The 27,040-nt window shown below is 37.7% G+C and overlaps 2 protein-coding genes across 4 annotated transcripts; both read left to right on the top strand.

The window, feature by feature from the left end:
- The first annotated feature begins 1,153 nt into the window (after positions 1–1,153).
- LOC132621773 (probable isoprenylcysteine alpha-carbonyl methylesterase ICMEL2) lies at positions 1,154–9,974 on the top strand. Of its 3 annotated transcripts, none has more exons than XM_060336166.1 (11): positions 1,154–1,643; positions 3,011–3,087; positions 3,825–3,894; positions 3,965–4,045; positions 5,412–5,486; positions 6,258–6,359; positions 7,389–7,526; positions 8,110–8,175; positions 8,281–8,424; positions 8,601–8,691; positions 9,269–9,444. In XM_060336166.1, the coding sequence occupies exons 1-11, from the start codon at positions 1,405–1,407 to the stop codon at positions 9,302–9,304; spliced, it is 1,119 nt and encodes a 372-aa protein (XP_060192149.1). In that variant the 5' UTR covers positions 1,154–1,404; the 3' UTR covers positions 9,305–9,444. The 3 variants fall into 3 exon arrangements, with proteins under 3 accessions (XP_060192149.1, XP_060192148.1, XP_060192147.1); XM_060336164.1 differs by having other exon boundaries at positions 1,158–1,643; positions 9,359–9,974; XM_060336165.1 differs by lacking the exon at positions 3,825–3,894 and having other exon boundaries at positions 1,155–1,643; positions 3,016–3,087; positions 9,359–9,974.
- Positions 9,975–10,712: 738 nt separating this feature from the next.
- LOC132621775 (transmembrane ascorbate ferrireductase 2) lies at positions 10,713–14,370 on the top strand. Its single transcript, XM_060336167.1, has 4 exons — positions 10,713–11,041; positions 12,134–12,182; positions 13,585–13,784; positions 13,909–14,370. The coding sequence occupies exons 1-4, from the start codon at positions 10,898–10,900 to the stop codon at positions 14,212–14,214; spliced, it is 699 nt and encodes a 232-aa protein (XP_060192150.1). The 5' UTR covers positions 10,713–10,897; the 3' UTR covers positions 14,215–14,370.
- Positions 14,371–27,040: the final 12,670 nt, after the last annotated feature.

Genomic DNA, 27,040 nt, shown 5'->3' with positions numbered 1-27,040 from the left:
GATTGGTAAATGATTGATGGGGGTAATTGTTAAAAATATCTATCAACTTATGAGTTTTTTTTTTACAAAATATAAATTAATGGGTTAAATTTTATATTTAAAAAAGTTAAAACTATGGTTTCAAATGCATGTCCAAACTCTAGTTTGAAACTATGGTTTCAAACCATGGCATGGCCAAACGCCTACAAAGTGAACTTGTTCTAAATTAGGAAAGAGATCATTTATTTTAGCATAGATTAAAAAGAAAATAGATTCATATAAATTAAAACAGAAGGAGTATTACATTTACAATATTGAGAATATTTTGATAAGATTTTTCACGCGTCAATTTGGATTGCATATTAGCACCATCTTATGGGTTGAAATTGATTGAGCTGAATTAATAATTGAGCGGGTCAATTCGGATTGGACGGATAAACTTTTCTCGGCTGATTTTGCTCCCCTACCTAAAGCGTGCCCATTTTTGCAGATGGGACAGGAAGGATTAGGACGTTTGCAGCAGTCAATTATATGAGAAAACTTCCAGAAATTGAATCTATCAATCTTTAAGCAATATGTACTAGAACTAGCTAGAAGTGATGGTGGTCAAAAATATTTGTTATTCTTGATGTGACGTTGAGTTTACTTAACAATGACTATCACGCGAACTACAAATACCCCTACGGCCTACACAGCACATAGTATTCGGACAGTTGTTACAAATACACCTAATAATCTTTGTTTTTTTTTGGTCATAATAATTTTTGGCTTGAACCATATATAATAATAACAATAAAAATAACTGTGCATTTGAATTCCTCGAATTAATTGGCTAGAATTATATATAGTCAAATAATTTAAAGAACATATCTATATTTATATAAGTTTATAATACTAGAAGGCAATTACGTGCAACGAAAAGGGTTCAAGTGAATTTTCCAAGTCGGAAAATTATATCGGATCAATATAATGATTTTTTTTATTATAAACAAAAAAAATTTATTGTATATAAATAAATCATTTAATTTCCTTTAAGAGAATCTTCTAATTCCATTAATGGTAATGATGGTTAAAGAATTGTTGTAGACCATAGGTTTGAACCAGCTATGATTTATAATAAATACAGTGGTAATCGTTACTCACAAATCTTGATACTCTGTATAATAATTCCATTAACCAGAGAGAAGTACTCCATCCTTCTCAAATTATCTATTCTAATTCTTTTTTATACAATTTTTTTTATTATATTACCCTTTCTTTAAAATATAATCTTTCTTTATTAAATAATTACTTTATATAAATGATTCATCCCGCCTAAGTCCACAATTTCCAACACGGACACTTACCTAGAAAAATCACGCACTTCTCTTATCTATTATTTTCCCTTTCATTTTGACTGAAATCTGAGATCTCCCCTTTCTTGTTATGGAGATGGAGAATAATAAAGGGGATGATAAATCACAGTTATTACCTAGGGCTTCAACTGTACCTCCAATTCCATATACTAATAATAATTATCAAAGGAGGAGAAAACCATTAAGCAAGGCTAAGTCCACACCTCCACGGCTATATCGACAAGGATCTTTTAGCCGTGATATTGGGCACGCTGCTGCTGAGACCTATTTGATTACTTGGCTTAGTTTCAAGCTTCTTAGCTATCTCGGGTACCCCCTTTTTACTTTCCTCTTCTGTCTTTATTGTTCTGTTATCATATTTAAATAATTTGTGTTACTTGTCAATGACACGGGCTCAAATAGCATGAAATGGATATGGAGGATTCATTTTCCTTGGTTTTATCGGATACTAGTGATGTTATATATAGCTCAAAAATTGCTTTTTTCGGGTACAAATCAACATGAGTTGCAACGAGGATTTCAAGATTCTGTTAATAACTGTTCGCTTTGATTTGAATCCTTTGCGTTACTGGCACATGACTAACATTAGTTGGATATGGAATTTTTCACTATTGCTAAGTTTATAAAATTACTACTCCCTCCGTTTCAATTTATACGAACCCATTTGACCGGACACGACATTTAAGAAAGAGGGAAGACTTTTGAAACTTGTGGTTCAAAATAAGCCTTGAAAATTTGTGTGGCTGTAAATCATTCATAAAGTGAATTTGTTTCCAAATTAGGAAAGAGGTTATTCATTTTGGCACGGACTAAAAAGGAAATAGGTTCAAACAAATTGAAACAGAGGGAGTATATGTTAATCATAGAATTAAAATCGTATGGTTGAAATAGAGAAGTTCTACCAGAGTGTAATGTGATAAAAGGATGCTTACCAAAATCAAAGGTTAGTTCTACAGTATGATAGCGGATATTGGGCCCCTAAAGTCCAACATATTCACAAAATGAGTGCTGCAGAAATGTAGATACTTAGATGGATGTGCGATCATACAGGATTAGATAAGAAGGTGCAAGTAGCACACATTGAGAATAAAATAGGAGAAGGTTGCTTGAGATGGTTTGGTCATGTCTTGCGTCGACCTACAGATGCACCGGTTCATAATTGGACTTGGAGATTTTTACTGTTATCAAGTTTAAATAAATTGGGTTACTTGTCAAGTTATAATTTTGAAATAGGCCCAAATAGAACAAATGAATATAGAGTATTCATTTTCCTTGGTTTTTATGGATACAATTGTTTCTCTGCTTTGAGCGATGCGGTGGAGCAGATATTATAATCAGGATAGTAGTGATATATATATATATATCTCACAAATGTTGTTTTTGTGTACAAATCAACATGAGTTGTAATATGGACTTTAGATTCCGTCAATTACTGTTAGCTTTGATTTGAATCCTTTGTATTGCCGGTATGACTGACATTTACTCGGATACGGAATTTTTCACTATTGCGAAGTTTATAAAATTGTAGTTGAGTTGGCATGTTTAATTTTGAAATCAACTGATCTAAATAGGTCTTAGCTTTTGTCCAAGAGCTTGGTTGTCTTGATTGTTGCAACTGTACAAGATGTTGAGGAATTGTCAACAAGATGTGGTTTCTTATTACTTCCTTTATTCAGGTTAGGTTATCGATGGATTACAAGATTTATGGGTCTTGCCTTATATGCAATGCTACTTATGCCTGGTTTTCTCCAAGGTGAGTGTATAAACGGCGCTCTTTTCCAATCTATTCATATAGGAAGAATGACGAATTGATAATACCTTCTCTAGTGGACGGCATTCGCATTGAAGCTAAGCTATATGTCCTCTGATACACCTTTCATATGTCCAAGAAGGGTTGTTTCTGATATAATTCTTCAAACAGAAGAACCAGAATTGGGGAAACAGCTAATGCGTTCTTTGTTGTGGAATAATGTTATGACCATCTTCTTAAAGAGTTAGAAAGCCGGGTATACATAGTAATGCCTATTGCAGCTGTAAATGAACTCTCTGATATTTCACATTCAAATGTCCGGCAAGAGTTACTTTTCTAATAGAATTCTTGAAACAATGACTAAAATCAGGCAACTAGATAATGCATTCTTGTTTGTGGAATAATATTGTGACCATTTGCCATTAGAAGCAAATAGCTACGGCAATGCAGTCATGAAAAATCCTGTTTATTAGTTCCAACATTTCATGCTGCAAATTATTTTTGTCCTAGCATCTCATTTGGGGAAGGGGTAAGGGGGAGGGGGGTGGGGTTGTTGGAGCCTTGGAGGATGGTTAGCATGGAGAGGGATGCCTTTGTAGTCATGTTCTGAGTCACATTTACCTAGGACCCCATGTGACAGACATTTGCAGTGCTTTTTGTTTTTGTATTCGTCTACAATATAATATATCTGTAACTGTCACAAAGGGATCACAGTTAACTTTATCTGTCAATTGTGGCAGTTGCATATTATTATTTCTTTTCACCGCTGGTCCGGCGAAGTGTTGTCTATGGCGATCAGCCGAGGAATAGGTATGTTATTTGTTCTTCTTTTCTCCTTGACCTGCTTTCTGTGTCGACTCAAACCGACATCATGTTGCAGGTTGGACTTATATCTACCGGAAAAGATAGACAGCCCAAAGCCAGTTGTGGCATTTGTAACAGGTGGAGCATGGATTATTGGGTGAGTAAGAAAGCTAGATACTTCTTATTTCTTTTGTTTTTTACTTAAGTTCCTCTAGTTCGGAAGAAACAAGACATCTAGCATTTAGTTTCTTTTCTATAAGTAATCATAAATTTACTTTAAGCCGCTCTAGTGTTGTTAACTGTCCTTTAGTTTGTTTTAGGGTATTTAAGTTTCTGCTTCTCTTCATGAAACTGATAAGGAGCTTTTCTACCTTACTAAAACTGCTATTGTCATTGTCACACTTGATGAGTGTATTTGTCACATTGGGTTAAGGAAAAGAGAAAAATGGCTTCCTATATTATCTCAATTTACGGAAATTATCCCTGGTGATGGCTTCATAGTCAACTTTGGAATTTTTCTGTATGGAGGGAGCCCATCCACTAATTTCAGAATTGTGATAATATCATCAAATCACAAGTACCAGCATCGAGGGGCTTGTTTGAGCCCATAAATAGTCAAGTTTCGTTCCTTATCATATTGGAATATGGTTGATATATGGGAATGTATAAAACATTGACAATTGCGTATAACAATCTCAGATCTCTTTGACTAGTGTCTACTACCTGAGATAAGGAGGCAGTTGATAGTAGCTTCCAAATTCCCGTATTTTCAATCTTACAAATTGGCACGAGGGACCTTTTGCCTTCTGAAGCTATTTCAGTTGGATAAAGTAAGTCTGGAAGTGTTGCAAGCCTCAATGGATATTTTGTATCCTAAACTGTAATATATAAACTTGGGGGCTGTGGTATGTGAACCCCATTTTTGCAACTTTCGTCCCTGGTTTTGATGAAAGAAGTACCCGCCAAACTTCCTGTCGGCACCAAAAGATACCCAAGGAAAAAAAGGTGGTTTGAATCTTTAATATTGAAATTCAACCTAGCAGAACGCGTGGAGTTTGCTCCCATAACTAATTCAATATACTCATGATGTGTGTAGAAGCACTAAAGAGCTCCTTTACTGTAAGTTGGCATGGTCATCATGGATTCCAGAAAGATTAAATAGGAGGTCTAGAGTACATAGAAACACTAAGACATTAATGTAAAGTGATCTTTTTCCTCACTTGTTACACAAACAAATGCCAACAAATAAGAAACTCTCTTCTCCTCAGATTCTCTGTTGTGATGTTGCCTCCAAACAATGATTTATTGGCCTCGCAGGCACATCCCATAATAACACATGAGATCAATGACTGGAGCTAAAAACAAAAATGGTTACATTTAGGTACTTCTGAATAGGTATTAGCACTTTAAGTTCCCTAATTAGCTCTCTTTAGTCATGGTATGTTCGATCCTGGATTGGATCTATGACATGCTTTAACTATCTGAATATAACATTTATGTTGAAGTCTGTTTAACTCATGCAGATACAAGGCCTGGGGTTCTCTTTTAGGAAAGCAATTATCAGAACATGACATCATAGTAGCATGCATTGATTACAGGTAACTAGTTGAATTCTTAACTTACCTATAGTGGTCCACTAAATGCTTCATCTAATGTGTTTTCAGTATTCTACTGGTTCCCCTGGATGATTAGCTGGAAAGAAGAGGGAACCACAAAATAACTTTAATAGCAAATCAATAGAACATAATTTTGATTAACATATTCACTTTCTAATAAGCAAAATCTTAGTTAATCTCTGATTCATGGGTATATGGGACAAGCCCCAATTTTATTTTTAAGGTTTATTCATTCTACATTTCTTTGTTCCTAAGTAATAACCTTTAATAGTCCCTCCAATCAATTTATGTGTCGTACTTCCTTTTTACTCTGTTTCAAAAAGAATGCCACCTTTCTATATTTAATAAGTTTTAAATTCAAATATTTTCATTTTACCCTTAATGACGCTCCGTTATAGGAATGACATTGCTTATTTAAGACCACAAGATTCAAAGGATATTTTTGGTATGTTAGACACACCTTTAGTTTAACACCACACGATTCAAAAGTTTTCTTTACATTCTTAAACTTCTTGCTCAGTCAAACTAAGACACATAAAAATGAAAGGGAGGTAGTATTACTTACCTGAGACAAATAACTTCTATTATTCCAAAAAGATATTGGTGGGGGTCAAAACATCATTATGTAGTATGATGTACACTGCATCAATGACTGCTTTTTCTGTCCTTCCATTTTCTTTGTTTAGCACTGCCTTCACACAATCAAATTTTCATGTCCATGTTCGAGATGCATAATAAACGCTTTGGTTGCAGAAACTTTCCACAGGGAACAATAGGCGATATGGTGGAAGATGTTTCACAGGGAATCTCATTTGTTTGCAACACCGTTGCTGATTATGGTGGTGACCCAGACAGGTTAAACATCGTGCAGCTGATTTGCATTTATAATAATTGAATAACCATGTCCATATCACTATCAAGGACAAAAAGTGATTGAGATTATTTTCAGCATTAGATTGTATACCACTTCGTTATTCTTATTTATGGATGAGAAGGATGTGGGGGAGACAGTTTTTATGGACTCCAATAACTTGATGTACAGGCTTGTTATTCACGATGCAATCTGAGGTGGAGTGAAATAGAAAAAATGGACAGTTCCTAAGAACAGTGGTGGAGCTATAGGGAGGCAAGGGGTTTCAATTGAATCCCCTTCGCTAAAAGCCAGACTGCGCAAATAGGGCCAAAAAGATTTTTTCGAATATATCGAATATATATGAACTGTTGAATTCCCTTGACATAAGGAATGATTCTAGTGTAGTGGTAATTAGTAGGGTTCAAAAATTGCTTTAGGTCACAGGTTTAAATCCTAGGTGTGACCTAAGTTGCACGGACTCACCAGTTTAGGTGCCGTCCCCGTCTCGACACGGGTCGGGTGCGGGTGCGGGTGCTGAGAGTCAACTAACTCCGGATACTTTGACCGGAGTCCATCGACAAATTTGGGGAAAACATTTGAGATTTTGATTTCTCAAAATTAAAAATAAAACAGATTTAAGATAAGGAAGAATAATGCCCATCTTGGAAAGATTGAATTCTACAATATACATGTAATTTTTTCATAAGAATATCTCTCAAAATTTGTAATATCTTTATAGCTCTATTTTTTATATAATTTTGAATTTTCTTAGCCGAATCCCCGCACCCGTATCCATAATTGGATACGCACCCCCGAATCTTAAAATTTAGATTTTGCCGAATCCGAGACTCGGATCCGTTCCCATATCGGATACCCACACCCGAGTCCGTGCAACTTAGGGTGTGACACACTAATATTTTTTGAATCCCCTTGTATGAATTTATGGCCCTGCCATTGCCTAATAAGCCTTTCTATACTAATCAAAGACTTGATATGTTCAACTCTCTGATGCTGTCTGTATATTTATCCAGGATTTATCTCATGGGTCAATCTGCTGGTGCACATATCGCTTCCTGTGCTCTTATGAAGCAGGCAATCAAAGAATCTAGAGGAGAAAGTGTTTCTTGGAGCACCTCCCAGATGAAAGCTTATTTTGGTTTATCAGGCGGGTATGTGGCCAGTTTGTTAGCAAAGTTGTTATCAGCATCATTATTGTTTAATCTAGGTTTGAATTGGTTTCCCCATGATTGAAATCAAATAAAAGGAATTTAAAAAAATTATTCGCTTTCCTTTCCTTGGCCTAAACTTTTGCTTCTTTGATTAATCATTATACCATGTTGCTGTATCACTCTTTTTCCTTCAGCCTTCTTTTGGTGCTGCAAATTCTTCACCATGTGACTCGCAAGGGTGGCTCGGTTGGTTGAACATGGGGCTTCCATAATGGAGGTCTTAGGTTCGAAACCCCCTGCCTACGACAGCAGGGGATTTGCCTTCTGGGTCGAGCTTGTCGCATGGGGCTTGCCTAGTGTGGGTTATATTTTTTGTGCGGTTTGCGGGCTATTGCGCAGGAGTGGGGTTTACCCTATGCGCACCGAAGGGTAGCAACTGCGGGTTCCCTTGTCATAAAAAAAAAAAAAAAAAAAAAAAAAAACTTCACCATGTAGTTGTCTGCATTTTATGTGTTATCTTCCGTTAGTTGGCACGCTGTTAAAGATTTCTTGCTAAATGGTGTCACATTGCTTGATTTGACAGGTATAACTTACCCAACTTAGTTGATCATTTCAATAATAGAGGGTTATATCGCTCAGTTTTCTTGAGGTACCCGCTAACAGCATTCTCTCGCAGAACAGGCATAAACTTTAGTTAGCTAAGTTGCCACACTTACCTTTCTGTGACGTTGAGATTTTAACTTGTCATCTACAGTATAATGGAAGGGGAAGAATCATTGCCAAATTTCTCTCCTGAAATTATGGTACAGGATCAGAGCTCTAAAGCTGCTGTGCAGTTGCTGCCTCACATTATCCTATTTCATGGTGCTGCAGATAGCTCCATTCCACCGGATTCAAGGTCTGAATTCCTTCTGAAGAACAATGATGACCTGCCACTTTTACTTTAATGCAGGAAGGATATGGTGTCTCTTTGTGATTCAATCTTGTCTATTTAATAGATTTTATAAAATAAATGGTCTCAAGTTTGAGTATGAAACTTGTATAATAACATGTGAAGTTGCTCGTTCTGTGCAGTAAAACATTTGTAGATACACTTAACGGAGTGGGAGCTCAAGCTGAACTGATTTTATATGAAGGAAAAACTCACACAGATTTATTCCTTCAGGTACGTAAGCGTTGTATTTTGGCTCTCCAGTTGTCCTGTGTTCATTTTGAGGCTAATGTAGGTCAAAACTCGGAATAGGACCAGTTCAGTTCCTGCAGAGCATTTGACTTTTTTTTTTCTTCTGGAAAGCATGGGCAAATTCAGCCCCAAAAAAATGAAGCGTCATTCAAGCTGGATTTTGGTTTTTGTGTTCCCTAGGAAAACCTAGAACTTGGCCACCCTGTGACTTTTTGGATAGGCCATGTTTCCTACAGATTTTTGTTTGGTACCCTTTTCTTTGCCAATCTCCAGAGTCAATCCCTGTCATCTTCCTGAACTCCCCGGGTGTGCTGGCAAGGGCGGAGCCAGTAAGGGCCAAGGGGGTTCATCCGAACCCCTTTCGGAGAAAAATTATACCATATATACAAGATGAAAATTATTTTTTATGTATATATAGTAGACATTGAACCCCTTTGGCTTTTTTGTTGGTCTGCTTCTTTATATTTTTGAACCCCCTTTGTTAAAATCCTGGCTCCGCCACTGTGTGCAGCAATGAAATAGTATTAGTAGATGACTTCTTCGTTCATTTCTTGTGCAGTCCTTTCATCATGGTTCTTGTTTGCTGAATCATTAGGAAAAAGATGAAATTTCAATTTCTTGCTGCAATTAAATGCGTCTTGAACTGCAGGATCCTCTAAGAGGTGGTAAAGATGACCTATTTGACCACATAGTAGCATATATACATGCTAACGACAAAGAAGCTCTGGCTAAGGATGCTATGGCACCTCCAAGAAAGCGGCTTGTTCCAGAAATCTTGTTGAAGTTAGCTCGCAGGGTCAGCCCTTTTTAACTGCAGCTTTTGGTGGTTGAAAAGAAGTGTACTAAGATTGCTGCATACTCTTTTATCCTCTCGAGTTCATTCTAGGCCCTACCTGTTGGTTGCAAAGACGCTCTTGCTAGGGTGGTAGGATATTATACCGATTTGATCACGTTTTCACTGTCAGATCTTTATACTTCAGCTTTTGATGAAAAGATTTTAGAAGGGGTGATACCACAGAACCAATCTTCAGACGTAGTTTTACCTGGAAGCTGTTGATGCTCATGCATCTTGTGTTTATAATTCTTACTGTGGTACTGTATCCATTCAAGATTTGGTGTACCGTTTCCCGTTTATCCATTGTATATGACCATTAGGTAAACAATTAATCAGTTACACTCAATTCCAAACTAGTTGTGGTCCATTATATGGGTCATTTGTAATATATCCAGGATTCATTATAATTTGGCAATGTTTGGACCGGCTATTGAACAGTGCAATTCTTCTACGTTATTTGGGACTTCGGATTTAAACTGGCTGTGTTTTCGCATAAGCAGTGGTCCATTATATAAACGTTATAATAACAGTTCACTAAAGAAACATGCATTAGATAAATGCTGCATTTATAACATAGCAATCTAAAGAAAATAGAGGGAAATACCGAAAAGGTCGAAAAATTGTATATTTCTGTAAGAGAACTGCTGTGAAAAAAAATAATACTGTAAGATAATACTTCTGTTTACCTTAACATTAAGGAAAACAAAAACAAAAAGAACTTAAAACATTTTAAGAGGGAGGAAAAACAGCTAGGAGAATCGATAAAAAGCTGTTTTTTTTCTTTTCGTGGTGGTGGTTTGAAAATTGTTAGGGATTGCTATGTTGTGGTTCCAACTCCAAGTGAAAAATAAAGGTTGGACCAGCTTTAGTTTTATAAAAATATATAAACTTGTTTTTTCTCCAAAAACTAAATTCATTTCTTAAAATACGCAGCAACAGCAACACATACCCAGTGAAATCTCACAATGTGAGGTCTGGGAAGGGTAAAGTGTACGCAGATCTTACCCCTATCTAGAAAGATAGGGAGACTGTTTTCGAAAGACCCTCGACTCAAGATAAAACACGACGAGAAAAGGTCCGAAATACGCATTATAAGCTTTTTGAGCAATCAAAATATTGTTTTTTATTAAAAAAAAGAAAAGAAAAGAGAAGCTGCAACGTGGAGCTGACGTGGCCCGGTGGGAATCTGTTTTCCCTGTGAAAGTCGAAAGAGTTTGGGACTAATTAAAGTACAGAGACTGTTAAAGTCCATTCCATCCCTAACTGTTGACTAACGCGAGATCTAAAACCCTAGATCATCAAATTATTAAACAGCTGCAAAATTACGCATTATTTAGGAGGTTACTAATATCAATGGCGGTGCCGGTGGTGAGGTTTCCGATTTTGTTATTAGTGAGGGTAATCGGAATTGCGGTGGCAGCGTTGGTGCTGACGTGGACAGTGCATTACAGAGGAGGTTTAGCACTAATCTCTGACAACAAAGCTCTCATCTTTAACGTATGCTCCTTTCATTTCCTATTTTGCCTAAATTAGTTTAAGATATTGATTAGCCATGGTTAATGATGGAGTTTAACAGACACATGTCATGCACCTATTGGGTTGATTTCTCATGTGATCACTCAACTAACAGTACCTTTCTCCTTTGATTCCAAAGAAAAATTGAGTGACCATCAACTATGCACTTATTGTTTTGCTGCAACACTTGCTGTTTCAGCTCAAATTCTCTAGATATACATAGTTGAAACATTTTAAATACGTTATATTTGTACTAAATCCACACTTATTGTTACTAAGAATCGTAGCTGCAGTGGCCTATGGGCTTAAGCTCCTCAATCCCCCTATGTTTTAGCATGTTGAACTTTTGAATGGAGATGTTTTCTTATAGAATTTTCTTCATTATTCTGATTGTTTTTATACCTTATCTTTGTTTGCGACTATTTCCCATTTACCTTTTCCTCTAAGGAGACAAATTATTGAGTGTTGGATGAAATGGCCTGAGTAGAGAAGAATGGATAGTGTGGATCATATAGCCGATCCTAACTAGTTTGGGATTGATGGATCACACAGCTTAAGAGTATGGATTATCGCTAGAAAGTGATTATTGTGATGAGGGTCATCTGAATTACAACAATTGAGGTTAGGTTTTCTGTTAACATATCGTTCGTGGTCAGGAGAATTTTATCGAGAGCGTTTCTGTTATCTTTACCTGTATTACTGCAAAGATTTCCGGTTAAAGGGACTGGTGCAGCAAATGATGCCTTCTTCCAATTTTTTCCCCCATTGGTTGTGGTGATTGCTCCTGTGCCTATTGCTGTTGCTCTTATTGAACTTAAACTGTGGTAATGTTTAAGGAAGTGGCTTAGGGTGGACCAATTCTTATAGGATGTGTTAACAAGAAATATCAATCTTCTCACTTCTACTTTTTTTGCATTTTCTACTGTGAAAAGCTACTTATATATGTCCAGATTTATCAAAAAAGATTTATTTCTTACTCATCCTTTGTGTTGTAGTGTCATTCAATTATCAGAGCTTTTGGGAACTGAAGCACGCTTCTTTCTTATTTGTGTTCTTTCATGTTGCCTCGTGCAGGTACATCCTGTTTTAATGGTTATCAGCCTCATCCTTCTAAATGGTGAAGGTAAATATCTATCTTTTTCTTGATAAGTAATGGTGAAGGTAAAGATCTATCAGCCTAACTAATTCTAGTCATTGCCTTGTTAAGTGTTCTTAAAAGCAATCTGCTGGAATTAAATGCCTCTACCATGTCTCTGTTTCTTGCTGTTTAGCTATAAAACTTACACATTTTGAAGAGCTACTTTATCATAAGCCGTTGATAGAATTCTGATTTACTGTCAGTATATTCACATACTACTGATTAAATGGTTTTCATGAACATAATTTAACATTAATCTGTCAAATATATTCATGAACATAATTTAACATTAATCTGTAACCTCGCTTGGCAATAAGACTTGCTATTGAACTTTTTTGTGATTTGTACCCAAGTATTTTGGTGCTTTCCCTGTTGCTCATGGAGACTAGCTCCAAGCTTGCTGGAGTGTGAAGAAACTTTTATTGCATTTTCCTCTATCTATTGGTTTGAGTCTTGCCTTTCTCAAAATTTCCAAACTAACTTTTATATCATATCAATATCATCTTCGGTAGAAATGATTGTCTATCATGGAGTTTCTTTATGAAGTATTTGTTATTGCCATTCGCAAGAAAATGTATGTGTTATTGCCCGAGTAAAAATTCCAACAGAATACCATTTGATGAGGGAAATGGCCATTGAATTTTGAGGTCAATTCAGATTAGACATCAATGGTAGACCTTAAATCTTTTGTTTCTTGTATCCCAACTTTCTAAGATTTGATCTTGGATCACAATAACGCTGTGGCTGATGGGTTCTTTTAAGAATCATTGCCACATGCTTGATCATTGCTTCCATTAATAGCTTTGATGATCTTTTAGTCTATTATTTAAGTGGATGTTGGTGAATGACTGTGACGACAATAAGTACTGAATTCTCGGGTCTTCTGGTAAAATTGGCTGGTGAATGACTGCGACGGCGATAAGTATTCTCAGGTCTTCTGGTAAAATATGGCAGAGCGATCTTGCTACATTATGAGTGAATATGCCCAAAAAAAAAAAAAAAGAGAGAGAGAGAGAGAGAGAGAGAGAAGTAAAGTCTAACATCACCTCCCCCTTCTTTGTCTTAATGGCTGATGTTCATTTTTCTCGACTTTTAAACAAAGTAATTTCTTCATATTAAGTTTAGTTGGATGTATATTTTGTGTTGGAAGGAACCTGTCTGAAATCTATCTAGCTGATGTTATCTTCAATGTGCTTGTTAAATTGTTGTCTGCACTCTCGGTGACTTGGTTTTGGTTCTGGGGAAAAGTATGATTCTTCAGTATAAAGTCTTGTGCCATTTCAGTTCTTGCATCCTAATCAGAAAACAATTCAGCATAGCTTATGTATCTCTTATGTCACATCTCATGGATTTTGTTAATCTCCAAACTGGGTGTGGATTGCTACAGCTATGCTGGCGTACAAGACAGTCTCTGGAACAAAGAGCTTCCGGAAGTCGGTTCATCTTTCCCTGCAATCCATGGCTTTCTTTTTTGGTCTAATTGGTTTATGGGCTGCTTGGAAGTTTCATATTGACAAAGGAATCGACAACTGGTACAGTCTTCACTCATGGTTGGGCATAGCTTGCCTTTTTCTATTTGGTATCCAGGTACTTCTCTTAATGCTCCTATGTTACTCTTTTTGTTGTATTCCATTTCCTGTTCCTTTGCAGTATCCTTATTACTGTATGTAATAGTGCGTAAATTAGCTTTTCAATAACTTCTTGTGGACAGTGGGCTGCTGGTTTTGCAACTTTCTGGTATCCAGGTGGTTCAAGGAACAGCAGAGCGACTCTTCTACCATGGCATGTCTTTTTGGGCATATACATATATGCCCTTGCTATTGCAACTTGTGCTACTGGCTTATTGGAGAAAGCTACATTCCTTCAAGCAAGCCACATAATCTCACGCTATTCCACCGAGGCATTGCTAGTGAATAGCTTGGGTATCTTGATTGTTGTTTTGGGTGGATTGGTTATTCTCGCTGTTGTCTCCCCAATGAATGGTACAGGTGACATTCATAGAGGACCAGCAGAATAAGCACGCATCGATGTGAATTTGAAATTTCAATTTTGAGATAGAGGTTATATCAAACTTCATGTATCGAAGGGCTTAGTTTTATTTGATAAAGAGAGATCTAGTGAAATGTTTATTAAGCTCAAAATATATGATCAGGTAACGTTCAAGAGTTCTGCATTTTCTCTAGTTGATGAGTATTTATTCTCTGGTTCACATCATCTATGACAATTATTTCATGCATCGATGTGGGGATTTCTGAAAAAAATACAGAATGTAAAGATGTACTCGCATGTGGTATTTATATCAAATCAATAGATGCATGTCATAGAGATGCATATAAATTTCTAACATTTAATCATGATTAATAATATACATTCTTTAGTCACTTAACCATTATATGTTAATATGATTTGGTGACATCTGACCAGAGTGTAGAATAAATATTGGCGTACTTCACGTGGAGGAAGATGGCCATCTTTGTTGATTTCATATGAAATTTTTAATCAAAAATTTGTAGGTTTGTCACCTCTGAGAAATACATTCCAAAAAATGCCCTGAGAGGCCATCAAAATCGCACTCTTCATGGCCACAGCAATAGAAAACATAAAACCTGAAGCCATAACAACTCAAAAACATTATTCCAAAATGGATAAAGAAACTGACAGGTGTAAAGTGAAACATGCAGTTTTCAAACTCCTTATCCTATCAATCTCATAAATGTAATAATTGAATTGTAATCTCAAACTGGTGAAACGACTCCTTAGATACGACTTGCCAGCTAGTTAGCATAGTGAGGACAGAATCATGACATTACACGAGCATTATCAAAAACTATGGACATGAAATATATTAGCATCTTTTAACACGTTACATTATGAATAGTAAGTTCAATTAGAAAAAAACGTCCTTTAAATTTTTAAAATTAAAGGATATGCGAGTGTATTAATCCCTATTCCTTTATTATTTTTTTCTTTGGGGAGCTTATTTAGTTTCTTTTATTTTATTTTTCCAACACCGGGGCACGCTATTTTTAATATTTGTGGTATCAGATAATTTCATCAACTTTATTAAAGGACTAGAGAGTATCTTGATCAAAAGAAAAGAAAATTGATTGAATCATTTGCTCTAAATTAAAGTCAGGTTTGTGCAGATAAGATTTTTCTTTGATTCGCCATTGTTGTCGCCAACCTTATGGGTGAAATCTGTCCAATCAGTGTGATTACTACTAAAAGTAGAGTAGTATATCACTATATTGTATCATTTGATCACTATAATTGTCATGCATCCTTTATCAGGTGCAAACTAAAGGTGGCAACCGGTTCCAACCGGAACCGGTTATGGAACCGGTTAGGAAACCGGCCGGTTCCGGTTCCAAAACCGAAACCGCCTAACCGGTTCCGGTTTAACCGGTTCCGATTTACCGGTTTTAAACCTCAAACCGGAACCGGTCCGGTTTGGAGTGGTTAAAATCTTTTTTGTTTTTGTTTTTTGTATTATATATATATATATTATAGTATTTATTTGTATATTGTAGCTATATTTTCATATGTTATACAATTTTATAATTAAAGTTTAAATATTTACTGACTAACAGCCTAACAGCAAGTCAACAATACAGAATAGTGCTTTTCGTATACATATATATGTATAACTTACATATACTTATATATATGTATAACTTGTATAACTTATTATATATACTATATATATGTATAACTTAATATATATACTATATATATGTATATATATGTATAACTTAATATATATACTATATATACATATCTACTATATATACTATTTTTTTTTTGATTAAGCACCGGGTGTCCGGGTCTCTTTGAGCCCCGACTAATCCCGGGGGTGCACAGGCCCTCGGCAAGGAGTTTCCCGCAAGTGCACCACGGTTAATTCAGGGTTTTACCCCAGTCCGATGGCCCTCAGAAATTGTTTGCACCCAGTGGGTTTCGAACTTGAGACCTTGAAAGGGAGCACCCCAAGGCTCAAGCCAATTACCACCAGGCCAACCCCTGAGGGTTCTACTATATATACTATATATACTTAATATATATGTACTATATACTAAATATATGTACTATATACTATATATACTTATATATATGTATAACTTAATATATATACTATATATACATATCTACTATATATACTATATATACTTAATATATATGTACTATATACTTATATCATACATGTATAACTTAATATATATACTATAACTATACATACATGTATAACTTAATATATATACATACATATATATACTATATATATGTACTATATACTATATATACTTATATATGTGTATAACTTAATATATATACTATATATAATATATATACTTATATATATGTACTATATACTATATATACTTTAGTTTTTTTTTTTTTTTTTTATAATTTTTTACCGGTTTAACCGGTCCGGTTCCGGTTTTACCGGTTTAACCGGTTCCGGTTTCCAAAATATTGGAACCGGACCGGTAAACCATTAAACGGTTAACCGGAACCGGTTCTACCGGTTCCGGTTTAACCGGTCCGGTTACCGGTTAAAACCGGTAAGGCCAAACCGGTTGCCAGGCATAGTGCAAACCCCACTTGCAAAATATATAATCGATTCTTCCTATAATTTTTGCTTACCATTTTTCTTTGGATTTAACTAATAAACACTCATAGAGTAAAGAGCTTTCACAATATCAATGTATTTTAATTTGTTATAATTAATTGTCTACTTTATTTCAAATTACTATTTTCATTATATATATCAACAGTATGTAGTTATTTTTCAGATGATCTGAAATGTAATAGTAATTCTTTTACCGTGTTATCAAATGTTCCATTTTCCATATTTCTTACTATGTCTTATTCTAGATTCACGGAGTCGCCTCACTCCAATTTGAAAAAGGAAAAAACTGAAATAATCCTCCCTCCAATGAAAGATAATTTTACGTTTAAAATAAAACAGAATGGAAGAGTAAGAAGAAAAAGAAAACTAAAAAGGTCAAGATATTTAAGAGGGAAGGTGGCTTCCAATTTTAAGTGGGCCAAAGGTAGCAAGGCTCGGGTATTTTATACAAATAGAATTTTTTTAAGTTATTGTATTTTACACAAATAGAATTTTTTAGTGTTACGTTTAAATTTTTACCCTATTAAGATAAAGACTTGAAAGAGTAGCCTTCACGGGTGAAACAGGAAACACACTCCTAGTGGTTGCTAGGATTACTTATGGTTCATCAAAATTTCTAAGTAAAATCCTGGTGATTATTAAGATTTTTTATTTGATATTGGTCAAGACTTGCATTAACAAGTTATGGTGATTCGTCAGCATTTGTAGTAGATGATCCATCAAGATTTGTGTCAAATCCTGATGATCACTATAATTTGTTGTTTAGATCTTCACCAAAACGTTTTTGCTTCAAAATAGATCCAAATTAACTCCAAAATGATTTTTGGTATTGTGGTTGTAGACAATAAAATTCGTGCCGAGAAAATAATAATCAAGACAGGAAAATATCGCAACAATCTTTGTATTTGATTTCAGAGTGTGAGTGTTACAATCTCTATGATTCCTCTGATTCGTCTTTTCAACAATAAATTCAAGGGCTTTTGAGCTTATTCTTGAACTTGATGGATTTGATCTTGACTTGTACTTGAATTCAAGGGCTTTTGAGCTTGATCTTGAATCTGGTGGTCTTGATCTTGAACTTGTACTTGGATTCAAGGGCTTGAAGCTTGATCTTGAGTCTTCCTCTGGATCTCTAGAACTTCTAGAGAAATACTTGAATGCTTGAATGCTTTTAGCTTGTAGAGAAATCCGCAGCGTTTGATCCACGAGTTCTCTCTTGCTTCTTGTTAGAATTTCTGTCCCCTTGTGATAAGGACAGGCTTCTTTCGACCAATTAGATTTAAGCTGAGATGACGATATTTGATTGGCCGGAACATGTCACTTGTACACGTGGCGCATCTTTATTGGCCTTTGATTTGACTAGGCATGCTGCATCATTTTGGCACGTGGCATGATCCTATTGGCTCCTTCGTTTGACTTGGCGTGCCACGTCATTTGACACGTGGCACCCAATTTGGGCTTCTCGAATAAGATGACATCTTGGGCTTGACAAAGTGGGTTCATCACATGTAGCCCAATTAAATGAACTAGCCCAATGAAATTGGATCATTACTTAAATCCATATTTATTGACTTAAATAATTAACCCAATTATTTTAGCCCACAATTTATTTATTCGGACTAATATATTTTGAATGTAATCCAAATTTCTTATGGATTAAATTTAATAAAATTTCGTTATCCACAAATGCCCCCACTTCAAGACTTGTCGAGAGGTAAATTTGTCGAACTTCAAGACTAGGCTTGAAGTAATTGGGAAAACGTGCATCTCCTTCTTTTGGAAACCCAAAATATTTCATGGATTAATTATAGTATCATTTATCCTCAAAACCATTCTAACAGAGCCGAACCCTTGATTATAGTAAGCAATTTATTTAATCACTTCTTATTTATGTAGCATGTAAGCCAAGTGGACTTCTCCAACATTTTCCTTAGCCTTTTTTTTTTTTTTTAACCACAAATGGGCATTCCATCCAATGGCAGTAACCAAACATTACATATCACATCTGCACGTGGTTTCCATGAAGTCACATTACTTTGTCTCCAACTCAACTCCTACATGATCTAGGATTGATGATCATGCACGTTTTGATTCTTTTGTGAAAACAACAATTGAGTCCATGTTGGTATCAAATATGTAGCCGCTTTTTGGCACGTCATATACTTCTATATATATATATATAGACCAACGGATAATAATTTATCCCACACCGTTAATGACATCTCATAAGTCACCTTTTAATCACCTATATAAGCCTGCGTGTTCTCCAATTTGTGAACATCGATTTTGCTTTGCTTGCCAGTCGCTTGAAGTTAATCTTTTGACAGGTAATTTTGTTCTTTCCACTGTTTTCTTTTAGCGCCTTATAATCCTTTTTTCTTTTTAGGTCCAACAACAGTGATGATTTCTTGTTCAAGGAGATGACCCATGCATGAAGAAGGTAATGTTGAGGCGCAAAGGGATGGATTCTCGTCCCCGCCTTAAGAACGGTAAGGTAATCTTACGGCGCAAAGGGATGGTTACTCGTCCCCGCCCTAAGAATGCTAAGACAATCTTACGGCGCACAGGGATGGATATTCGTCCCCGCCCTAAGAATGGTAAGGTAATCTTACGGTGCACAGGGATGGATACTCGTTCCCGCCCTAAGAACGGTAAGGTAGACTTACGGCGCAAAGGGATGGACACTTGTCCCCGCCCTAAGAACGGTAAGGTAATCTTACGGCGCAAAGGGATGGTTACTCGTCCCCGCCCTAAGAACGGTAAGGTAATCTTACGGCGCACAGGGATGGATACTCGTCCCCGCCCTAGGAACGGTAAGGTAATCTTACGGCGCAAAGGGATGGACACTCGTCCCCGCCCTAAGAATGGTAAGGTAATCTTACGGCGCACAGGGATGGATACTCGTCCCCGCCCTAAGAACGGTAAGGTAATCTTTCGGCGCAAAGGGATGGACATTCGTCCCCGCCTTAAGAATGGTAAGGTAATCTTACGGCGAAAAGGGATGGATACTCGTCCCCGCCTTAAGAACGTAGGGAGTTCATTTGTCAAGGTCTTTGTACCTATGGATATACGTCCAAGTCTGCTACTAATAACTTTTCTTGTCATTTGCAACTTGAAGAGATGGTTTACTTCAGACACTACACTTCCCCATCCACCAAACTAAGTTATCTCGTAGTTGAGACTGAAGATGGCGCAGACCAAACTAGATTCTTGATTCATACCATACTAGCTGGGCGATATGCGAGTCCGTGGCCTTCTTTGAGGAATCCGCTTCATATGGCAAATTGGACATCGGAGAAAACCCAAAATTCTAATCGATCATCTAAGACGTGGTCACTCCAAGCACCAAACCATCATCATGCCAATATTGCGTTCGCGCTACCATTCTTAGCTCGTCGTATAATCCTATATAGATCCTCCCAGATAAATCCAAGAATTTGGCTCTACATGCTGAAACGCAAATATTTCTCAGATTCAAGCAGTCTCGCCAAAATTCATATCTCGACGTAGGGGCGTTGAAATGATGAGCCGCAAAATTCCTAAGAAACTAGACTCATAAATCTAGCATGTATCCAAAAATAAATGTCAACAAACATGTAGATCATCTCAGATAAATCCAAGAATTTGGCTTTACATGCTGAAACGCCAATATTTCTCAGATTCAAGCAGTCTCGCCAAAAGATTCATATCTCGACGTAGGGGCGTTGAAATCACAAGCCGCAAAATTCATAAGCCACTAGAATCATAAATCTAGCATGTGTCCAAAAATCAATGTCAAAAAACATATATATCATCCCAGATAAATCCAAGAATTTGGCTCTACATGCTGAAACGCCAACATTTCTCAGATTCGAGCAGTCTCGCCAAAAAAATTCATATCTCGACGTAGGGGCGTTCAAATCACGAATCGCAAAATTCTCAAGAAACTAGACTCATAAATATAGCATGTATCCAAAAATCAAAGCCAGAAACAATCTGAATAGTTCCAGATGAATTCAAGAAGTTTACAATACATGCTAAAACGTCGATAGTTTCAGATTTGCGCAGTTTCGTCGAGAAAATTCATATCTCGATGTAGGAACATCAAAATCATGAGCTGCTAAATTCTAAGGAAACTATACTTACGAATATAATATGTATCCAAAAATCAAAGTTGGAAACCCTCTAGATCATCCCAGATAAATTCAGGAAATCCACCTTAGATTTTTTTATTCCAACTTGAAAACTTGACGGATTTGAAAGATTGAATTTGAAAATTCATAGATTTGATCTCCATGCGCCTGGTCAGACGAACTTCATTTTGAACAACGCATAGGGGGATGCGTTTTTTTTTTTTACTCATGCGACTGAACTTAGAATAAAACTCTAAGCGCCTACGTACCTCGGTGAAGAGGATCAAGTCATACCGTAGTTTAGAAAAATGAGTTTTTTTTTTCTTGTGTCATAACTTTTGCCTAGGCCGCCTCTTGCGAGATTTTCAACCTAGCGGACATTTTCTTGGGCCGTGCACAGTTTATACTCTTGCGGGCCAGGAGTTGCATGCAATTTATGCTCGTGCCTTAAGGAGCGTCATCTCGCTTCAAGGATAGTACTTTTTCAAGAACTTTGCGTTGATAGGACCGATCCTCAAGCCATCTGCATCAACAAGCTTGTAAGCGCCACTTGAATATGCTTCTTGTACGACATATGGTCCATCCCATTTTGAGGTGAATTTGCCCCCAGACTTATGGGAAACTATAATGGGTCTTCTTACTGCAAGGACTTGATCTCCCACTTGGAAGGACCTCAAGCGAACCTTTTTGTTGAAGGCACGAGATAGACGGGCTTGATAACATTCAAGATTTTGTTGAGCCTCCAACCTTTTCTCATCAAGTGCTTCTAACTCTGCAAGACGCAACCGAGCATTTTTCTCTTCGGTGAGCCCTTCTTGAATAGCAAGTCGTAAAGAAGGTATTTGGCGCTCAAGTGGTAGGACTGCTTCAACTCCATAAGCAAGCGAGTACGGGGTTGCTTGCGTTGGTGTGCGGTAAGTTGTCCTATATGCCCACAAGGCTTCTTCCATTCGTTCATGCCAATCCCTTTTGGACTTGGAGACAACCTTCTTCAATAAGTTACACAAAGTTTTATTGAACGCTTCGGCTAGACCGTTGGCGGCAGCATGATACATAGAAGATTTACGCTGCTTGAAGCCGAAGAGATCACAAATCTTGTTCATCAATTTGTTACCAAATGGCTTGCCATTGTCCGTTATTATGTAACGAGGAATGCCGAAGCGATAGATGATGTTTACTTGGATGAAGTTCGCAACATTCTCCTTCTTTACTTCTTTAAGAGCGACAGCTTCGGCCCATTTTGAGATGTATAAGTGTCCACCAGAAGATTTCGGCAACGGACTAATGACATCCAATCCCCAAGCGTCAAATGGCCAAGATGCGACGGTCGGGTGTAATGCTTCAGGCGGCTGATGTATAAAATTCGCATGAAACTGACAAGCCTTGCATCTTCGAGCATAGTCCAAGCAATCTTTCACCATGGTTGGCCAATAATATCCCATCCTTTTTATGTGGAAGTGGAGCTTTGGTCCAGATTGATGTGATCCACGTACTCCTGAATGTGCTTCTTGCAAAGCTTGGACTGCTTCATCCTCCCCCAAACATCGCAAGAGTATCCCCTCAAAAGATCTTCTATATAAGGTATCCTTGTAGTAAAGGAATCGAGGTGCACGACGACGAATCTCAGTTCTTCTTCTTGAGTCTTCTGGCAGTGTCCCATAACTTAAGTAGTCAATGATGGGTTGTCGCCAGTCTTCCTTTGTAGCTTCAGAAACAGCTACGAGATGCTCAAGCTCACTTTCCGCGCCTTCATCCTCATTTGACGGAGGTACTACCCTTTTTTGACAGATAGTCACTTGTGTTTGATCTGGCAGAGTAAGCGCTGAACCTAGAGCAACTAAAGCATCAGCTTTCTTATTTTCCCTCCTAGGAACATGCTGAAGAGTCACATCACCAAGCCATCCTATCAATTTCTGAGCATAACCATGATAGGGGAGTAATTCAGGCTTCTTGACTTCGTAGCTTCCCAAGAGTTGATTGATCACCAACTGAGAGTCACCAAATACTTGCAACTGCAACTGCTTCATGTCGACGGACATTTCAAGTCCAAGTATTAGTGCTTGATATTCAGCGACATTGTTGGAGCAATGTTGTGTCAAAATGAAGGAGTATGGTAGAACTTCTCCCTGTAGAGTAACAAACACCACACCAGCACTAGCTCCATCACGTTGTGCAGCACCATCAAAGTACATTTTCCACGGAGATTGAATTTCAACGACCATTGCATCTTCGTCGGGAAGTTCATCAGTTAGCTCCCAGTCATCAGGTATCAGGTGATCTGCTAGGAAGTCTGCCAATGCCTGTCCTTTTACAGCCTTTTGAGGGATGTATGTAATCTCAAATTGTTGAAACTGGAGGTACCATCTTGCTAGTCGATCACTAAGGACCGGTTTTGACATCACAAACTTGATGGGATTTGCTCTGGAAATGAGGTTAACACTATGAGCTTGAAAGTAGTGCTTCAGCTTTTGAATCGAGAAGACTAGCGCCAAACACAACTTTTCAATTGGCGTGTAATTCAGCTCATTAGGCGTCATCATTCTACTCAAGTAGTAAAGAGAATTTTCTTTCCCTTCGCTATTCTCTTGGGCCAACAACGCTCCAACCGACCTTTCTTGTGCTGAAATGTACAGTATCAATGGTTTTCCAGCTACAGGGGCTACTAGAACTGGAGGCTTCATTAAATATGACTTGATATTCTCTAAGGCATTAGTGCATGCTTTGTCCCACTTGAAAGGGGCGCCCTTCTTCATGAGACGACTGAATGGTTGGCACCTCCCAGCTAAATTCGAAATGAATCTCCTAATATAAGCTAGCTTCCCTTACAGACTTTTTAACTCATGAATATTTCGAGGCTCGGGCATTTTCAAAATCGCATCAACTTTGGCTTGATCAATTTCGATTCCTCGATGTCGAACAATGAAACCAAGGAATTTTCCAGAAGTAACTCCAACGGCACATTTCAATGGATTCATTCGAAGTTGATATCTCCGAAGTCGTTCGAACACCATTATCAGGTCTTGCAAGTGGTCGCTCCTCTTTCTTGATTTTACCACCAAGTCATCCATATAACATTCAACATTTTTGTGGAGCAAATCATCAAAGATATTCTGCATAGCCCTTTGATATGTGGCACCAGCATTTTTCAAACCGAAAGGCATCACTTTGTAACAATAAATACCCTTGGGTGTACGAAATGCAGTAAGCTCTTCATCTTTTGGTGCCATGCGAATTTGGTTATAGCCGGATGAACCGTCCATGAAAGACATCGCCTCGTAACCAGTGGTAGCATCAATCATCAATTCAGGGATGGGAAGCGGGAAATCATCTTTAGGGCATGCGTTGTTAAGATCCCTGAAGTCAACACAAACTCGAATTTGGCCAGTCTTCTTTTTTACGGGAACGATACTCGAAATCCATGTAGGATATTTAACTTCACGAATAAAGCCAGCTTCAATGAGTTTGTTGACTTCATTTTCGATTGAAGGAACCAAATCTGGTATGAAATACCTTTGGGCCTGCTTAACAGGACGGGCACCATTCTTGACCGCCAGATGATGAACTGCTACTTTGGGATCTAATCCAGGCATCTCTTTATAACTCCAAGCAAAAACATCCCTATATTCTTTGAGTATTTCCATGTAAGTGTCTTCTTCATCACCCGTTAGAAAATCACTTAGGTAGGTGGGCCTTGGGTCTTCATCAGTACCAAGATTAACTTCTTTCAAAGAGTCTACTGTGGTCTTCACCCCTTCTTCAAGTTCTGGAGGAGCATCTCTGGCATCTTCATCCTCTCGAGGATCGCCATCATTGAAAGATATATAGTAACACGAGGAGATGTCCTCCAACTTCTTGGCAACCTCTATCTGAAATGAAGTATCTTGATCAATTTGTGCAGTAATATGATATGAAGAACCTACACTCTCCTCATCTTCGTCACGCTCCTTGGTATACACTACAGTGTGAGATTTTGCCTTTAGCACCTCCCCATATGAAACCACAAGCTTTGTTTGTCGTGTCATTCTAGAAGGAATCAAACTTTGTATATCCCTCTGGGTTCCAGGCAAAGCAAGCGTTTTCACGCTTTGATAATCTCTGTGGAACTTGTTCTTCCTTTTCTTCTTCAGTTTTAACGGCCCTAATCTCTCAAATACAGAAGCTTTTGTGGCCGACTTTCCAAGACGATCAAACACTGAAGGCCTTTTGTTGGAAGCAACAGACTCATCTTCCACAGTGATGTAGTTGATACTTGCCCTTCTTATGGATATGCGAACTGGCGGAGGTTGTTTGTATCCCAGACCTTCACGTGATTGTATCATGCTAGCTTCTGATGGAAGTTTCCCTAACTTTGATGGCTCGTTGGGGTTGTACCCAGCCTTGACAAATAACTTGTAAGCATTTGGATCAAAGCCTTCATTTGTACGTTTTGTAGGGAGTGCCATATTTTGTGGCGGATTCTGAGCCACGAAGTCTCCAAGTAACTTTGAGTATCGCATCAATTCGTCGGATGGGAAGAGTTAGCCCTCCTAGCGTATTTTCTTGAGCTTCAGATGGTTGACCTTCCTTTTTCTTCAACTTTGGGACATAGCAGAGCACGGGAGTTGTCTTCTTCTTTTTCAAAGACACGGTGTTCCCTTTATTGGGACTGGAGTGCGACACCTCAGCACCAACTTCAACTTTTCCAATAGTCTCATCAGCTCTTTCAGTTTCAATCTTATCACTCTTGGTCGTTGCGATGTCATCGATTTTTACTTCTCTCACCATGTAGTTCCTCAAGTAGAACTTCGCATCGACGAAGTGTGACTCTGCTTCAGTAAATGGCTTATCATCAGCAACTATCTTCTTTTCGACCCTGCCTTCGAGATACTTCAAACACTGATAGTAGGAGGATGGGAAAACTTTGTTCTCGTGTATCCATGGCCTACCAAGCAACATATTATACGAAGTCTTCGCGTCGATGACATGCATCCATGCACTTGATCGCAAATCTTCGATGGTGATATCTACTTTGACAGCACCTATGGCTCGTTGCCCCCCTTGATTGAATCCTTGTATCATCAAGCGACTTTCAGAAAGTTCTTCAGTTGTGATGCCAAGTTCCTTCATTGTACGAATAGGAAGAATGTTAACTCCGGATCCATCATCTATCAATAATCTGTTTATCCTCTTCTCGAGGGAATAACCCACCATATACAATGGACGATTATGTAGTGTTTCACCAAGTAGAAGATCGTCATCTGTGAATGTGATCCTTGTATCACATGTGTGTACCTCTTTCGAAGAAGATTCAACAGGCTTTTCAGATGATGACAGAGACAATGTTGATAGGTTTTCATCATTTGCTTCCTCTTTATCAGTATGGAAGCATGATGACTCAATGTTGTCTCGAGCAGTCTTATTGTGGAACCAGCTTGGTAGGAATTCCCCCAAAGTCACAGGACGTCGTGGTTCTAGGTGGTAGTTCTCCTCCACTTTTTCTTTCCTCGGACGCTCAACTGATTTCTGCTTCTTTGGTCTTCTAACCATCCTTTTCCTTGTTGGTTGTTTAGATGATTCTTTTCGTGGAATTGTTTTACAGCGTCTCCGCCTAGTCACCAGAATCCAACCTTCATCATTGGCTTCATCAACTTGGGTTCTGTCTTCCTCCAATGGTCCTCCCTCATGTTCTTCAAAGCTGTATATCTGGACCGGATCAAAAGAGCCAAAGGTGATAGAGACTTGATTCGAACTTGCCTTCTCATCATCAAGCAGAATCTTGTTTTCATTAGCCAACTGCATAACTTTATCCTTGAAGACAAAGCACTTCTCAAGAGGGTGACCCACAAGTCGATGATACTTGCAATAGTTCGGGTCGTTTGTTCTTCCAGCTTCATTGGGCCGCTTCATCTCTGGTAACTCAATGAGCTTCTGCTCAAGTAGTTCATCAAAAATTTCAGGGACATCAGAATCCAGGAAGGGGTATTCTCTTTCTTGCATCTCCTTCAAGGTAGACTTTCGGCTTTTGTTGTCTTGGAAGGAAGTTGCTTTCATACTTTGCTTCTTGCTCACCTTCGTAGTAAACTTTATAGGCGCAGCGTTGACGTTCATGGATTCTTTATTAT

The sequence above is a fragment of the Lycium barbarum genome, chromosome 12 (assembly GCF_019175385.1).
Source record: "Lycium barbarum isolate Lr01 chromosome 12, ASM1917538v2, whole genome shotgun sequence".
Taxonomy (NCBI): Eukaryota; Viridiplantae; Streptophyta; class Magnoliopsida; order Solanales; family Solanaceae; genus Lycium; species Lycium barbarum.
The sequence above is the reverse complement of the archived record's forward strand: the minus strand, read 5'-3'. Positions and strand labels throughout refer to the sequence as shown.